The 16,255-nt window shown below is 52.6% G+C and overlaps 2 protein-coding genes across 9 annotated transcripts in view; one reads left to right on the top strand and one right to left on the bottom strand.

Moving 5' to 3' along the window:
- Elf4 (E74 like ETS transcription factor 4) overlaps nucleotides 1-10,720 on the top strand; it is a 42,120-nt gene extending 31,400 nt beyond the window's left edge. For all 3 annotated transcript variants that reach the window (XM_063246406.1, XM_003462235.5, XM_063246407.1), the window contains 7 exons: nucleotides 515-686; nucleotides 1,069-1,161; nucleotides 2,960-3,151; nucleotides 3,853-3,936; nucleotides 4,026-4,218; nucleotides 4,801-5,169; nucleotides 6,159-10,720. In XM_063246406.1, coding sequence (XP_063102476.1) covers nucleotides 515-686; nucleotides 1,069-1,161; nucleotides 2,960-3,151; nucleotides 3,853-3,936; nucleotides 4,026-4,218; nucleotides 4,801-5,169; nucleotides 6,159-6,963 — 1,908 coding nt within the window. In that variant the 3' untranslated portion in view covers nucleotides 6,964-10,720. The remainder of the gene's footprint in view (nucleotides 1-514; nucleotides 687-1,068; nucleotides 1,162-2,959; nucleotides 3,152-3,852; nucleotides 3,937-4,025; nucleotides 4,219-4,800; nucleotides 5,170-6,158) is intronic.
- Nucleotides 10,721-13,961: 3,241 nt separating this feature from the next.
- Bcorl1 (BCL6 corepressor like 1) overlaps nucleotides 13,962-16,255 on the bottom strand; it is a 63,538-nt gene continuing 61,244 nt past the window's right edge. For all 6 annotated transcript variants that reach the window (XM_063246403.1, XM_063246402.1, XM_063246401.1 and 3 more), the window contains one exon: nucleotides 13,962-15,951. In XM_063246403.1, coding sequence (XP_063102473.1) covers nucleotides 15,669-15,951 — 283 coding nt within the window. In that variant the 3' untranslated portion in view covers nucleotides 13,962-15,668. The remainder of the gene's footprint in view (nucleotides 15,952-16,255) is intronic.

Genomic DNA, 16,255 nt, shown 5'->3' with positions numbered 1-16,255 from the left:
CTCCAATCCTTTTTTGTGGGGGCGGGGTTGAGACAGGGTCTCACTATGTAGTTCAGGCTGAACTACAGTGATCCTTTTGCCTCAGCCTCTTGAGTGTTGGGATTACTGGCGTGTGCCACCAGGCCCGGAGGTCCCAATCCCTTTTTAAAATTGTATTCTGAGACATGGTCTCACTAAGTTGCCCAGACTGGCCTCAAACTTACGATCCTCTCTCTCAACTGCCTGAGTAGCTGGGATTACAGGTGCGTGCCAGTGTGATAGGCTAAGGCCAGGTTTGGTTCCCACGTACACAAATGCTTGCCTTTGGTTGAGTGCAAGTTGGGAAGAGCTGAGCCATCTCTTTTAATCAAGAGCCCACTCAAAGCATTGCCTAGTGAGGCTGAACCTAGAGCAACCAGGTCTCAGCCCCTGAGGGCTCCAAGAAGTAGGAATTGCACAAAGGGCCAGAGGCTGATAGGGAGGGCTTCCCGGAAGAGGTAGGTAGCCTTGAACCAGATCCCTATCTCCTCCCTAGCTGGAAGACCCTTCGGTGTTCCCAGCTGTGATCGTGGAGCAGGTACCCTACCCCGAATTACTGCATCTGTACTCAGGACTGGAGCTGGATGACGTTCACAATGGCATCATAACAGATGGGACCTTGTGTATGACGCAGGACCAGATCCTGGAGGGCAGCTTTTTGCTGGCAGGTCAGTTCCCTTTCCATGCAGGGGAGGTGTGGTGGAGGTGGAGAAAGGGGTTCTGTCTTGGGGAATGGCAGCCCAAAGTGGCTGTCAGTAACCCTACCCAGAACAGGCAAGGCCTCTAACAAAAGGTCAGTGCCAATTCACGGAGGAGAAAACCACCTCAATTCACCGAAATTCTCTAGATGAAGTGGGACGAGGAGGGGTGGGAGGAGAGGTGGAGAGCTGCTGAGGGGTGGGGATTAGACAGGAGAAATGCTGGTCCCTAGGGTCGCTGTGTCTCCTCTTCTTTCCACTCTGTTGGCTCGGGTTGGCCCTGTACTGTGTAGCTCTACTGTGCCCTGAGGGAACTTTTCTTCTGCCCTTTCCTCATGAAATGTGGAACCAGATGACAATGAGGCCACCTCACACACCATGGCAACCACCGAAGTCTTACTCAATGTGGAATCTCCCAACAACATCCTGGATGAGAAGCAGATCTGTAAGTTTGAACCCCTGTGCTTTAACTCAAAACAACCAAACAACTCCCTTCTATTTTAAACAACTCCCTTATATTTTATTTATTGTTATATCCTGTTGGGTGTGGCAGCGCAAGCCTGTAATCCCAGCACTTTGGGAAGCTGACTCAGGATTGCAAGTTCAAGCCCAGGCTGCGCCTTAAAATAAAAAATAAAAAGGCTAGGGACATAGCTCAGTGTGAAGGTCATGGGATTAATCACCAGTACCCAACACACACACACACACACACACACACACACACACACACACACACAGAAATCTAGGAGGCTGAGACAAGAGGATCACAAGTTAGAGTCCAGCTTGGGCACTGAGTGACTTAGGGAGACCCTGTGTCTAAGTACCAAGGCCCTGGGTCAACCCTCCAGTACTGAAAAAAAGTTTCTGTGCTAGATTTTTAGGTGCATGCACAAGTGGCATGGGTTGCCACACCTATCACTATACATGTGAACACACTCAGGCTGGGGCTGGCCGGGATGGGTGGGAAGGCACCAGGCACGAGAGATACGGAAAAGATGGGTAGGGTGATTTTGTGTTTTAGCCCCTGTTTATTTAGTTTTGACTCAGCGTCTCACTACATAGTTCGTTAGGCCGTCCTTTAAATCACTGTGTAGTCCAGGCTGGCCTCCAACTCACTGCAATCCTCCTGCCTCAGCCACCTGAGTGCTAAAATTACAGGCATGTCCAGCTTTTAAACAGTGGAAAAATACTATACATACCTTAGTCATTTTAAAGTGACAGTTTAGCAGTGTTAAGTAGGTTTTCAACCATCTCTACTGTCCATCTCAGAACCCTTCTGAACCTGAAATTGTCCCCATTAAACAACTTCCTTGCCCCATGCCCAAGCCCTAGCAGCTGCCATCCTACCTCTGTCTCTGTGAGCCTGACTATTCTGGGGACCTCACAGCACGATGCTTTTTGTGGCTGATTTATTTCACTTAGCATAATGTTTTCAAAGCCTACCCATGTGTAGCATGTGTCAGAATTTCCTTCCTTTTTAAGGCTGAGCAATAGAATAATGTCCAGGGGACTTTTCAGGCCCCCACTCTGTGACTTACTTAGAAACGCCCTGAGCTTGGAATGCTTTACATCTTTCCTCCATCTTGGAGGGAAGTCCTCAAAAGGGCTCATGTGTCTGCTGATCTCTCTGACTCCCTGTTTCCCCAGAAGACCCCCAAGACTCCTTCCTCCCAGGGCCTTCTCAGGCAGATGCTCTAATGCCGCAGGAGGGTTTCCCCTCAACTGCGCTTGCCCAAGCAGATGCTGTGATATAGTGAGGGAAACAAAAGCCCTAACACTGAGAGGTAAGCGATCTCTCCCCTTGTCTCTCACTAATATTCAGCCAGGACTCAACAAATATTTACTGAGTATCTCCAAGTACCAGGCCCTGACTTGCTATGTGACTCACCATCTCAGAGTCTGTCTCAACTGCTTGTGCGCAAAGAGAGGAATTGCACTAAAGGCTTTCTAAAGGCCTTCTGAGTCGCCAAAAGAGGGAAAAGCTAAATCAAGGTGGCCCTTTACTCTGGGCACTGTCTGAGATTTCCCCTCTCTCAGCTGTGGGCTCTAAAGGTGGCAGCTGTCACTGGGGACAGCTCATGCCCATGGCTCTGCAGATGTTTCCTCCCGTCCTGGTGCGAGAGCCCGCTGTGGCATTTTCAGGTGTATCCCGTGTCAGGGCTGTGGGGAACAGCAGTGCCACCCTCTCCTGGGTCCCCCCCCCACTCTCCAGACCCGCCCACTGCATGCTTCTCTTCCTACAGTCAGCACCTCCGAAACGCTGCCCGACTCAGACCCTGCTCCAGCCGTGACTCTGCCCAACTACCTGTTCCCTACCTCTGACTCTGATACCCAGAATGGGGCAGGTGACACTGGTGACCAGGAAGACCAGTCTGTGGAGGAGAGAGCCTCCAGAGACGAAAGTGCCAAGAAGACTGGGAAATCAAAGAAGAGAAGTAAGGAGGGGACAGACATGTGTGTGTGTGTGTGTGTGTGTGTGTTCAAGGGAGTGGGAAGTGGGGGACTAGGGAGGCTCCAGGGGCTAAGTGGGCTGAGGATCTGGTCTGGTGGGGATGGACTAGAAAGCCTCCTCTCTGTAACCCTGGCCTTAGCCTGCTGTCCTGTACACTGCTCCTGTCTGCCCAGCACATGAGAACACTGCCAGAAACCCCAATAATCCCCATGGGCTGAATCTCAGGCTGAGTTTGGACCCCTGGCCAGTCCCTAGACCTCTGGGATGTCTCTGTCTATTCAAAATGAGTCATGCATCATGCTTATCTCCCTGCAGCAGAGCTTATGAAGCAGAGACTGTATATGAGAGAGGACTTTGGGCTTTCCCAGGCCCCAGCGTTATTGATTTACTCAGCGGGTGGCTGGTTGATACCACACTGGCCTGCGCAGCCACGGCGCCTTTCGGCCGTCTGTCCATTTCCAAAATGAGGCCAGGCAGATTTTGCTTTTAGGAAGGTGCCTTGTTTGCCAGCATGTGGAGAACATGGCCGCTTGCTGTGGAGCTGCCTGACCATGAGGGTGTAAATACCTGTGGCTGTGGCTGTGACCGTGGCAAATGATTGACCTGGCTCCTCCTGGCCACGCCCAACATGGCTGGCTCACCACAGCCTTGGCCCCAGCCTGCTCTCCCACCTTTCCCTCACAGTCCGGAAGACCAAGGGCAACCGAAGCACCTCACCTGTCACGGACCCTAGCATCCCCATCCGGAAGAAGTCAAAGGATGGCAAAGGTATGGCCGGGAGTTGCAGAGTGGAAGGGGTGGCCCTTAACCTGCTGCTAGGGTGCCCTAGTCACCTCTCACTGCCCGCCGCTCTGCAGGCAGTACCATCTACCTGTGGGAGTTCCTCCTGGCACTTCTGCAAGACCGAAACACCTGTCCCAAGTATATCAAGTGGACCCAGCGAGAGAAAGGCATCTTCAAGCTGGTGGACTCCAAAGCCGTGTCCAAGCTGTGGGGAAAGCAGAAAAACAAGCCTGACATGAACTACGAGACGATGGGGCGGGCACTAAGGTAGGAGCTGCCGAGACACAGACTCGCTGTCCTGAAAGTCACCAAGCTCCATGCCCAAGGAGGCTCTCCCACTGTAAGGGAGGCCTGCCCCCATCCTCTAGGGAAACGGGTCTCACAGCCCTCCTGTTAGCCTGCCCTACTCCCCCTTCCACTTTGAGAGGAAAAATCTCCTTCCTTTTACATCAACACCCCAGTCCATCTCCAAGGAGGGTTTTCTTCACTTTGTGCAAGCCACAGGTACAGAGAGATGGCCTTGAGTTGCCCTGCAGTTGGTCTCTCGAGCTGGGAGCCTGCTGAACTCCTGCCATCCGGTCCTTCGCTCCGGCTTCCATCCTTTATTCACTCCCCACCCTCAGCCCCAAAGCAAGATGGTTTGGAATCATGGAACCCTTTACATGCATCCTCTAAGGCCCAGGGGAAAATCTGGGCCTTTCCTACCCAAGAGTTGACCTTGCCCCTTTCCTTGCCCCCGGGCTTGCCTCGAGCTTGCCCTGCCCTGGAGGGTAGTGTAAAGGGGCTAGAGACGGCAGGCCCTCGCTCAGTCCCCAGCTAACTTCCCACTCCCCACCCCTGCTTGCCCAGATACTACTACCAAAGAGGCATCCTGGCCAAAGTGGAAGGGCAGAGGCTGGTGTACCAGTTTAAGGAGATGCCCAAGGACCTGGTAGTCATTGAAGATGAGGATGAGAAAACTGAAGCCCCAGAAGCACCCCCTCAGGCTGCCACGTCCTCCACAAGCTCCACCAGAAGACCCAGCTCCAGGGTGTCATCCAAGACTGCCCCTCAGGGCAAGGGTGGCCCTGCCTGGGAGAAGCCAAAGGTCCAGCACGTTGGTCTGCAGCCGTCTTCCAGCCTGGAATTGGGACTGGCTCTGAATGAGGAGACCCCAACTACCTCCACGATGCTTGTCTCGCCGGCAGAGGGCCAGGCCAAGCTTACCAAGTCCGTGAGGTAAGGATGCCAAAGCAACCGTGAGCTTTCCAAAAGCACCTTGTGTCAGGGCTGTCTCCAGCTTTTTTTTTTTTTTTTTTTTTTTTTTTTTTTTTTTTTTTATCGGTACCAGGGATCAAACTCATGACCACCTACTTGCAAGGCAGGTGCTTATGCCGCTGAGCTAAATCCCCAGCCCCATACCTCCAGCTTTTTGCAAAGCTCTGTTGTGTCTCCAATCTTGTGGGATCCTCACAGGACCCTAGGGAACCAGCGGAGCACTTGTGGACAACAGAGAGGAAAGGTGGCATGCCTAAGGCCATACACTGAATTACACTAATGCCAGCACTTGACTTGGGGTGCTTCTGTCGCCAGCTGAGGCTGATTCTGCTACTCCAGACTATCCCCCAAGTAGCTAGCCGGGGCTTCCACACTGTGCCGGTCCCTCCCAGTCACCTCCACTCCACACGAGGGAATGCAGCAGAGTCGCCGATTCTGCCTCCCACCCCGCAACTCTCACTCATTCCACTTTTCTTTTTTGCTCTGGGGCCCAAGTTTTCCTGAAAAGGTTGGGGTTTGTCCTCACCTCTTGGTACACTGGTACAGCTCACCAAGACATTCTCCCAAGGGGCAGGCAGCAGAAGGGGAGTCAGAAAAGGGCAAGGGTGAGTTCTTGGATCACAAGGCCTAGGTCCAAGTCCTTGCTCTTGCGTCTAGGGCTTACCAGTTGTGTGGTTTTGGGGTAAATTATGTAACTTCTCTGTGACTCAGTTTCCTCAAGCTGTAAAATCTAGTAATTCTTATTTGGCTCATATATTGTTTTGATGTTTGAACAAAATGCAGCGTGGGAACCACTAGGAATGACCTCTGAACTATACTAAGTACTGAATAAATGCTAGCTAGAGCGACTATGCATGGAACACCTGCAGCTCTGTCCCTGGTATGCCCTCCTCCTTAGCTGGTTGGGAGACCTCTCCTGCCTTAACCAACTCTTTTCTGTCTCAACTCAGTTCTTCGGTGCCCAGCAACATCCACTTAGGAGTGGCCCCCACAGGGTCGAGCTCAGCTGTGACCCTGCAGACCATCCCACTGACTACGGTGCTGACCAACGGGCCTCCTGCCAGTACTACTACGTCCACTCAGCTGGTTCTTCAAAGTGTTCCAACCACATCTTCCACATTCAAGGACACCTTCACTCTGCAGGCCTCCTTCCCCCTGAACACTAGCTTCCAAGAGAACCAGGTGGCTGCATCAGGGGCCCCGCTGATTCTCAGTGGCCTCCCTCAGCTTCTGGCTGGGACCAACCGTCCAACCAACCCAGCACCACCCTCTGGCACGGCTGCTGGACCAGCGGGGCCCAGCTCTCAGCCCCCTGGGACTGTGATTGCTGCCTTCATCAGGACTTCCGCTACCACAGCAGCCCCTGGGGTCAAAGAGGGGCCACTGAGGTCCTCCTCATATGTGCAGGGCATGGTGACTGGGGCCCCTGTGGAGGGACTGCTGGTTCCCGAAGAGACCCTGAGGGAGCTCCTGAGAGATCAGGCTCATCTTCAGCCACTTCCAACCCAGGTGGTTTCAAGGGGTTCCCAGACTCCGAGCCTTATGGGAAACCAGACTTTCTCTCCCCCCAGCCGCCCCACTGTTGGGCTGACCCCAGTGGCTGAACTTGAGCTCTCCTCAGGCTCAGGGTCCCTGTTAATGGCTGAGCCTAGTGTGACCTCATCTGGGAGCCTGCTGACCAGATCCCCAACCCCAGCCCCCTTCTCTCCATTCAATCCCACTTCCCTCATTAAGATGGAGCCCCATGACATATAAACAAAGGGGTCAGAAGTATAACGCATGAGGTGATGCTGAGCAGTAGCTTTCCACAGACTGACTCATGTAGTGTACCTGCCCTTACGTTTCCGTGGGAGTCAATACACCTGATCCTCAGCCCCCCAGGCCTGCCTGGCATAGCATGGCCGAGCTTGGTTGTTTGAGCTGGCATCAGATCGCATCCCTGGCATCAGATCGTGGCCTTCAGGAGCACAAGCGGATGTGCTCTTGGTAGGATAATGGGCTTGCTTGGTGATGTAGGGAAAACTCCTGGAGCCAGGGAACAGCTTGTGGCCAGGACTAGCACAGGAACTTCGTGAGAAGAGTTGGGCCTGACTGCATCTCACTATCCACAGTCCCTGCAGAGGGATTTACTATCCCATATGTGAATATCTCTGTATGCATCTCTCTGTGTGTGTACTTGTGGGTCTCTATCTTCCTTTTTTGGGGGGGAGGACTAGGGTGTAGCTATGCGGTCTTGTCTTCAAGCATATGTGTGTGTCTTCTGTGGGTCAGCCGCAGAGATGGGGATCTTTCTGAAGGGAAAACAAGCTCTAGTGCCCAAGACTAGGTTGCTCTGAGGCTATGGGGTACAGATTAGAACCCCTAGTCTATAGCTGTCACAGAGCTGGATCAGATCCAGGTAGGACAGCTGCAGTGGGTGCACCTGTTGGAGAAGACACACTGCTGGGGGACAGTAAGGCTAGGTGGGGTAAAAGCACCAGGGAGAGGGAGAGAAGAGAACTCAGCCCTGGGAGTGACCCCCCCAGGCTCTTCCTGGAGTTTGCCTCACTGCTGGCCGCTGTCACCATGCCAGCAGGCTGGGACCTTGGCTGCCCTGCGTACTTAGCTGGAGAAATAGTCAGGACCGAGCACCCTTCTAGAGTCAGACTCAGACATGAAGTCCCCAGTCAGGGCTGAGTTAATAGTGAGTGAATATCTGTGCCAGGGTCTCGGGCTGTTTGTGCCAGGCAACAGTCTCAGCTGGCATGCTGGCATGCTGCCCTGTGTGCCCTTCCCTGGGTTACCTGCTCATTACTTCTCTGAGACTTCTAGCTGCCAGGTGTTGCTGGGAGCAGTGGGATGCTGACCCAGCTGGGGTCTGCCTCCGTTCCTGGAGAGGTGCCGCCACCTCATCCCTGCTGTCCAGCCTGCCTGCTCACCTCAGAGGTGTGCCAGCCCCCCCTCATTTCCAATCCCCGTACCTAACCCCCAGTCATCCTTCACCAGCTGACACCGCTCCCGTGGCGCCTCTCCAGCCCCTCATGGCTCCTCGCTTCCTTCTTGTTGCTTGCTGGGGAAGGGTCAGCCTGCACCCTCTCCACGTCAGCCCCTCAGCTGAGGGACTGTGTTCCCCTCCCTCTCTCCCACTGAGTCTGTTTGCCCTTCCCGTCAACTCTGGGGGCAAAGCTAAGAAATATTGAGCTTGGGAGCAACTTTACTCTGGTGAATTTGGTTAATGTGAATCAGTGCCTCAGGACTTTTGCTTCGTTCTTGGCACGAAACCACCCACTTGGCCTAACTACCTCCCCTGGCTGCCCGTTTTTCTCCCTCTTGTGGGCATCACTCTGTCTCACCCTTCCTTCTTCTTCCCCAGGGAGGGGCTGTATATGGCATGCAGGTGTATTTCCAGGCATTCCCAGCACTTGGCCACAAAGTGCCTTTTTCTAATAAAATCAGCTTCTTATGCCAATATCCTGATGTTGAAAGTAAACATCTTCAAAAGGATCCCTGTTTTTGAAAAAAAAAGTTGCACAAAGGCAGTTGGGGGAGCCCTGTCCAGGTCTGAAATTTGGTTTCTGTCCTTGCTCCCTCCTCGTCTCCACAGACACCTATCACCCCGGGGACATCAGTGGCCTCGGGCTGAAATCTGGTGACTGCTCAGTTCTGTGAGCAGTGCTCACGGGGCCCTCCTCACCTGCATCCTTTCTCTGCACCTGGGCCAGATCCTCACCTGCCACCTGAAACCTGGGCGTTCCTGAGGGTTTCATCCTTCTCCTGGCTGGGTCTTCTGAATGAGGCTTGAATCTGCAGTCCAGTGGCTTCAGCCCTGTTTTTCTTGTAATCCCTTGGCTTGTCTAGTGAGCTGCCAGACGCTTTCACCTAAATATCTGTCAGTCCCTCTATAGCTGTGGTTCCTTAAATTTTCTCCACACTCACAAAAACAAAAAACACACCCAGTGAAAAGGCCACCACGGTTTGCCTATTTCTGTTAATGACACCACCATCTTCCTACCGTCCTGAGCCTGAATTTCAGAGCCACCCAGTACCTGCTTTCCCCTGGGACTGCCCCTCTCCCTTCTGCAGTTCAGTGCAGTTACAGTGTGTCCAAAATCTGGCCTGTGTTGCTCATCCTCAGCTCCAGTAGCCTGGCTTATACTACCCAGAGCTTCCCGTCCCTGGACACATCAGTGCCCCGGCCAGTGTGACCTGCCACCCTTTCCAATCCACGCAGCACCAACCCTGTTGCTTTGCCTTCAGTGACTCCCCCTGGCCTAGAGGTAGGATGACACTTGAAGTACTTCTCTCTTCCACTCCTTTCTAGAGGCCTGGCGTTAACCCTTCAGTGGCAGGGCCACGGGGTAGTCCAGGGGACCTGCAGCAGGGATGGGAGAGCACTTACGGATCTCAGGACAGTAAGGGCAGAAGTAAAAGTGTGGGCGTCAGCTCCACCCTCGGACAAAGCCCCAAGTCCTTGGCCTTTTACCATAGGTCCCGTCTGGCTTTCTGGCCCCCACACCCTGCACCTTCTTCCCGTGTACTGCTCCAAACAAACTGCTGGGTTTGCTCATCTTGGAACTTGCCTTTGTTCAAAATGTCCCACCTCTGCCTTTCCTTTCCTGGGCTCTGTGCAATGGGGACATTTTTCCCATTTCCCTCTTACCAACTCAGTTGTGTCTGTCCTCAAGACTAAATTCATGGAAGCTGCCTCCCCAAAGCAGCCTCTCCTTTTGTGCGCTCTTTATTCTAAACTCATTGCAATATTATTCTTTGAGCAACTCATCAAGAACAACCTATAACTTCTCTATTATAACCATGAACTGTTACTTAGAGCTTTAGTGACCTGCACCTATTTCGTCAGCCCAATTGGTGTGTTACCTCCTGAGGGCCAGAAGGGACTGCATCCCCTGCAGAACAGGGCACAGTCACTGATTGCGCTGGTGGGAGCGGGGACCAAACTTCAAGGTGGGTAACTCCTGACCTCCCCTCTGCCAAGGCACACACCCCAAGGCCTCCACTGCTAGGGCCTACCCTCCTCAGCTCAGTGTCCTCATGGTACCCGTGTCGTCTCAGTTAATATTTGTTACTGCTTTTGATGTTCTCTGTCCCTGAAGAAACTTCCCTGTCCAGTTTCTTGCCCACTCGAAGTGTTAAAGTAGTTAATCTTTTAAACTAACCTGTGCAGAGGTAGTTATGGGAGCGAGAGGAGAAGCCCAGGAGACGTTCTTTCGACAGCTGTGTGGCAGAAACCCTGCCTTTGTGATACTTTCACGGAGTCAGGCATTGAGTGATGGTTCTTACCTCCCAGCGGTGGATGTATTACTCCCTCCTCGGGCTCCCGCGGCACTTGTGTATACCTCTCATTGTAGCAATAGCACATTGTAGCTCTTAATATTATGTGTTTATGTATGTTTCCCCTCTAGTAGACTGTGAGCTCCACAAGGACAGGGACTGTGTGTTAGACACTGTTATATCCACAGCGCCTAGCACAGTGCCTGGCACACAGTAGGTGCTCAATAAATGTTTATCGAAAGGATGGATGAATGAGTCCTGATTCCAGTTATGGTGACTTCTGCTCTATACTCTGGCAGGCAAGAGGACAATCCAAACCTGGGAACTATCAGCTTTTTAAAAACTCATCTAACACTCCTGGCAGCCACTTCCTTCACCTAAATCTAGCTATCTCTGCACAACAGGCTCACAGGGAACCTAAGGAGCTTCCAGCTGCACCTTGCTGTCACCAGGTGCCACCAATGATGCCCAAATGCCCGTTGGCCACTGCTTCCTTCCGCACCATTTCCTCATCCCTGGGTGGGACTAAGTGGTGGAAATGTCAGCCCTGGGCGGGGCAGGGCGGCGGGGGCGGGACAAAAGTTATTCTAAGATCATAAGTCTTCCGACCCTATCACATATTCTAAAAGATGCAGAAACCTTCAGCTTCAAAGTCGCTGGGGTTGCGGGTGAGCCAGAGCTCATTCGCCTTTGGACGGTCGCAGCCTGTGAGATTTGCTCGTCCCTGGCGCGCCAGACGAGGAAGCTGATGTGCAGCAGGTGGCGCTGTCGAGCTGGCGATGGCCGGCGGGGTGGCTTAGCCCTAGGAGTGGTCAGGGCGGGGCCTACCGCTTCCAGGACAGATAGCCTCGGCCCAGTGTCTTGCAGTCCCTGGCCAGGGCCCCGTGTCCCGAACTATTCCTGGGCGGCTCTGGCCCCACCAATGACCTTCACTGCTCTAGAGCTTTGAACTCTTACCTCGGCCCCAGCTCACGTTCCAGAGGGAAATTTAGCAAACCATTAACTGTCCTCTCCCGGTTGGCCAGTCGGCCTCTGGCCCCGCCTTCTTCCCCTCTCCTCCGCCCTGGTCCCGTGCGGGCCAGCAGGTGAGCACGCGGCCGCCTGCGCTGCAGCGCCAGTCCGGTCCAGCCCGCCCGCCGTTAGCTAGCTACACTTTAACGCACTGCTGTTTTCCACCTTGAAATCGGAAAGCAATTCTGGTGCCCGCGACATCCACTCACTAGCAGAGGCTCAGGCCTCCCGCGGCGAGCAGCACGGAGCAGTCCAGCTGTTACCTCTGCTGCGGTGGCCAGGTGCCCTTGCAGTGGCAGCTGGCCTGATACTAGGTCTAGTAGGCCTGAACACTTCATATCTAGTCTGCCAGCAATGCCTCGAGCAGATTCTTCCCTTCTTAAAGCACAAGACTGAACATAAATACGCAACAGACTTCCTTCCCGGTTATTAGGTTAGCAGTGGCAGCGAACCTATGACACGCATACTGCGGCAGGCACACAGCGTCCTCTCCATCAGCACATGGGCCAAGTCACCCCAGCATTGCCCCAACAGCCGGATATTCAGGTTTCATTGTAGTGTTGGCACTTTGCAATAAGTAAGTGGGTTTTGGGTTGCAGTTTTGGAAGTTGGTCTCTAAAAGGTTCGCCATCACTGGGTTTGGAAGGACCGGTTTACAGGGTGATTCACCCCTCCTCTACGATGTAAGGATCTGAAGAGTCTTCTCTCTGGAATATGGAGACTTGCACAGGGCTTCTTCCAACCCCAAAGAGGAACATTCTGGTAAGATAGTCATTAACTCTAGGCTTGTGACTGGCTCAGAGGAAGTAGCTTCAGCTAAACAGATGTTGTTTCATGCCCGGTATGACTCCAATCAGTCAGCAGGTCGATAAACTGAACAGATGAAACAAAGAAGGCCTGGGGAGATTAGGTTCTCAACCAAGGTGGGCTGCAGGAAGTGGTGGCGCTGACTCTTTCCTACGGCACACTGGAAGGATTGGGAAACCATTTAATAAGAGGCCACCAGTGAGACAGAGATTTAATAACACCATCCACACCTCCCACACCATTCTTTATAAACTTGGCAGGAGGGCAATGGGACTCCATAGAGGTCCTGGTAAGGGAACCCAAAAGCGTGAACACAAGAAACAGTGATTTGCTTCTGCTTTTAACTCCATTGCTTTCTTGGTCTCTAAGTGGCCCAATTATCTCTTTAGTTCACTGCCACCTCCAGTGCCTACTTTTCTTTTTTAGGTAATAACTGGGCATCCATTCTCCCCAGAAGTGTTTTCTAGCAGCCCAGGGCCCTCACCCATCCCTCTGAGTTCCCATAGCATTCTGGGGCAAGTTGAATCCTTACAATCATCACATGACTTTCCTGACCTACGCAACTATCTGATTTCTTCACTGCATATTCCAGAGAACCAATCTGGTATCAGAACCACTCTGGAGCTGTTTGGGGGACTCTGCAATCAGGAAGTGGGGAGAGGAAAGCCAATGAGAAAGACTAGTGCTATTTTTCAAAAATGGTGATATCAGTCCCTCTATCTGGACAGAAAGACCCAGGTTGGGCCAAACATTTGAGGCTTAAACAAGAAAAGCAACTTACCCTTTACTCCTAGGGAAGACTGGACTCCAGGTGGCCAGACACACATATCCCCTCATGTATAGATGTAACACAGCAAGAGACACTTAAGAATATAGCGTAAAACGGCCTCAGCCCAGGCCTCTCCAACACCTCCTTCTCTCAAACGTAAGAGTGCATTCTGGAGTTTTTCAGAAGCATAAAATCAAGGGTGGGTGTCTAGCCTTTCAAGTGGCTGGCTCACTGGAAACCAGATAAGACACAGAAGGCCAGCCTGGTGCAGGGGAGCAGGATGGCCCTGGCACCACCGTGAGGGAGGGAAGGGAACTGACTAGAGCTGAGCAGAGCATGTGGCCAGTGGGTGGTCCAGGGCAGGCAGAGGAGCCTGCAGGCAGTGATTACCTGAGGGAGGATTATTCTACACCACCACGGACAGACCCCTCCCCTCAATCCTGGGGCTCCTACAACCAACAATGAACGCTCGTGTGCACACCGCCCCCAACCAGTGCAACTGAGCCCAGGTTCTCAATTTGCCTCACCTGCCCAGGCCTTGGGACTTGCCCCTGTAATTTCTTTTATTTCCAGACCACAATCCTGTGACTGTAATGTTCACGAGCCTCATTGCTTTGCTTCACCCTCTGTGCCCCTGGGGCCCACAACTACCAAGCAGGATTAGGGGTTTCCCACTTGCTGGGGTGCAGCTTAACCTCCAGAAAGTCACAAGGAGGAGAAGTGTGAAGAGACAGGAGACAGAGGCCCTGACACAAGTTTTTCAGTATGCAAGTGTTTTTTGACTCCGCAGCCAGTTGATTAAAATGAAACACGAAGGGCAGCCAGAATATACACCTGATGCGAAAGGTAAAGGTAAACATAAAACATAAACCACATGATACACGACCCCAACACAAAATTAAAATCCAAAACCCCTCAACTTTATATATATATATTTATATATATATATATATTTAGTTTTTTTTTTTTTAAAAAGGGAGAACAACTTCAAAACCAACTGGGCAGAATAATGGGGCTGGGGAGCAGTCCTACAGAAGGGGGCCCAGAAATTCCCCCAGGGAACAAAGAACAAACACAATACAAAGAAAATAACCACCAATGCTCCCAAATGGGTCAGGAGCCTCCAGAGAACAGATTGTCCCATCCTTGAACTGGCTTTTTTTTTTTCCTTTGTTTCCATTTTCTTCTTTTGTTGTTGTTTAGCACCTGTACAATAAAACTGTACCACCTCCAACCAGAGCCAGCCACAGTGAGCCCCTCCTGCCTTCGGATGGTACAGACTCTCTACAAGGATTGTTCGGAAAAATAGCAATTGGTAGAAAAATAAGAGAGTGGGAAAGACACGCCACAGAGGGGGTGGGGACAGGGAAGCACCCCAAATTCCTCCCTTCCCTCCTCTCCCTGCCAACCAGTACTAGAGGCTTAGAGGAGTCGGTGGGGCCACACGCTCAGCCTGTGGTCAGTCCCCAGGCAGGAGCGGAGCCTGGGCCAGAGACTGGTCTCCCACCTCCGCCTAGGACAGCACTGACGCCTGATGTCACATCTGGCTGTCAGTCCTAGAGCCCTGCACAGATTCCCAAAGAGAACAGCAGGGAGGGGAGGGGTAAAGATGGGAGTCAAGGGCTAGGAGGTGAGAGGCTCAGTATCTGGAGAGGAGGAGGCCAGGACAGAGCGGAATGGCTAGGGCTACAGGGGAAAGATGGCAGAATAACCCCGTATTGTGCACCTTGAAGGGAGCAGTGAAGAAGGTGTGAGAGGGCACCCTCACTCCTCGGGCTCATTCTCAACTAGAGTAACTCAGAAGCCCCTCAACCAATTCTCCTCTACCCAGTAAACACTAATCTCAAGATGGCAGGGCCACTGCGAAGGACAGGGAGAAACACTGGCAGGGGAAGGGAAGCACCAAAGCCTCGGGGTTTACCCCCACCCCCCAGCTCTGAGCCAGCGTCGTTAGTCATGTGCTCTTTGCCCTGCCCACCTCAGCCCCTCCCCAGGGGAAAGCAACCTGGGAAGAGCTGTCAGAGGAAGGGAGCAGCCCCAAAGCTTATCAAGAAAGGAAAAGAAAGGAGGTAAAGAAAGTCCCTCGATACAACAAGTTGTCTCAAATCATCACAGTGATACAGACTTATCAGAAATCAATGAAACAATACAAATTAAATACTAATAAAATAAATACTATGGAAGACAGAAGAACACAGGGGGACAAGGGGGCGCTCAGGTTTGGGCTTTTCTCATTTCTCCTTGGAACAGGACACAGCCACCCAGGCCCACATTTGGTCTTGGTCATATGCAAAGATGCCAGTCCAAGGGACCCTGGTGCCACCTCCCACCACTCCTGGGACCTCTTGTCTTCAGACGTGGAGTTCAACTTTCCACCCCCATCACCAACCACAATGACAATGATGACAGGGAGATGAGAACTAACTGTAACCAAAAAACAAAAACAAAAACAAAATCCAGTCACTAATGCTGGCATTGATAAGGCGGCTTCTTGTTGGTCCATATTATTGCCTCATTCTGCAGTCTGGTGCTTGGTGGGGGAACATGGGAGGTGGGGAAGGGTGAACTCGGGAGGAGAAAGAACAGGGAGGGGCTGTTTTCCTGGTCAACTGTTCCAAGACTGGAATTCCACCTCAGACCCTAGGAGCCGAAGGAGCTCAGGCTCGTAAGCAACCAGCTCCACAGTCTCAGAGGAGCCAGGGGGAGATCTGTCCTCCATGCCACCAGGCCTCTCAGCAGGGGTCAGCAGCTGACTGGAGGCCACCTGCCGGTGGAACTCAGCCTTGGGCAGGGCGGTGATTTCAAAGTGCGGGAACCGGGCCTGAAAGATCCTTGAGGAGAGCTTCAGCCGCTTGAGGACATCAGTGAAGAGGAACCAGTTGCAAGGCCTGAAAAGGCAAAGGCAGGAGTTAAGAAGGGAGGCTCTGGGGACTTGGATAGTACTGACAGATGCACCAAAGATGGCTGGAGAAGGCCGAGGGACCCCTGGAGTCTCACCTGGCTCCTGGTCCCCTCACTGAGACGTGGTGGAGTCTGGCTACCTCCCACTAAAGCAAACGTTCTTTGAGTGAGGCTGAGATGAGTATTTTTTCCTAGCCCAGCTGAATATTGGTTAGCACTCAACCCACATCTGAGCTCTTCCAAGGAGAGCGAGCAGGAGGAAGACAAGCCTGCTAGAACTGAAACCTCTTA

The sequence above is a fragment of the Cavia porcellus genome, unplaced genomic scaffold (genome assembly GCF_034190915.1).
Source record: "Cavia porcellus strain 051 isolate PalLab524CR breed Dunkin Hartley unplaced genomic scaffold, mCavPor4.1 scaffold_3, whole genome shotgun sequence".
NCBI lineage: Eukaryota > Metazoa > Chordata > Mammalia > Rodentia > Caviidae > Cavia > Cavia porcellus.
The sequence above is the reverse complement of the archived record's forward strand: the minus strand, read 5'-3'. Positions and strand labels throughout refer to the sequence as shown.